At 31.8% G+C, this 638-nt stretch overlaps 1 protein-coding gene across 1 annotated transcript in view; it reads left to right on the forward strand.

Moving 5' to 3' along the window:
* LOC111633297 overlaps positions 1-638 on the forward strand; it is an 8221-nt gene extending 7583 nt beyond the window's left edge. The window contains exons 2-3 of the mRNA XM_023377835.1: positions 5-325; positions 569-638. Coding sequence (XP_023233603.1) covers positions 5-325; positions 569-573 — 326 coding nt within the window. The 3' untranslated portion in view covers positions 574-638. The remainder of the gene's footprint in view (positions 1-4; positions 326-568) is intronic.

Here is a 638-nt window from a genome sequence, read left to right on the forward strand (position 1 = left end):
AAAGGAAGAAACGCACTTGGTATTTCAACGAAAGATGAGCAAGATTTGAAAGGAAGAAACGCACTTGGTATTTCAACGAAAGATGAGCAAGATTTGAAAGGAAGAAACGCACTTGGTATTTCAACGAAAGATGAGCAAGATTTGAAAGGAAGAAACGCACTTGGTATTTCAACGAAAGATGAGCAAGATTTGAAAGGAAGAAACGCACTTGGTATTTCAATGGAAGATGAGCAAAGCATAACCAATAGTCGAATTGTTGCTAATTCACAAGATGATGACGAAAGAAAGAAAATTGAAGAAAACTCCATGACTGGAATTAAAGGAGGTCGGTACCGATGTAATAAAACCGAATTTTATTCATTTATTATAGAATAAAATCACTTCGGTTTTAATTATTTATACGATAATTACTATTTACTTCCATTTATAACTATTAAATAACTCTAATAAATACGTTTTTTCGAAATTTCTAAATGTATTACAAAATTTTGACCCTTCTTTTGAGTAAAACGGGTAAAATTCTACTTATAATATATTGAGATATAATTTTAATTTTAAATATTTGCAGTTTGACTCCGAGGTGGACCGATTATCGGCGATCTTCCGGTTTCACTTCTTTAATATCTGTTGGATCGTCT

This window comes from Centruroides sculpturatus, unplaced genomic scaffold, assembly GCF_000671375.1.
Source record: "Centruroides sculpturatus isolate CEXI.00-Female unplaced genomic scaffold, Cexi_2.0 scaffold721, whole genome shotgun sequence".
NCBI classification, from domain to species: Eukaryota; Metazoa; Arthropoda; class Arachnida; order Scorpiones; family Buthidae; genus Centruroides; species Centruroides sculpturatus.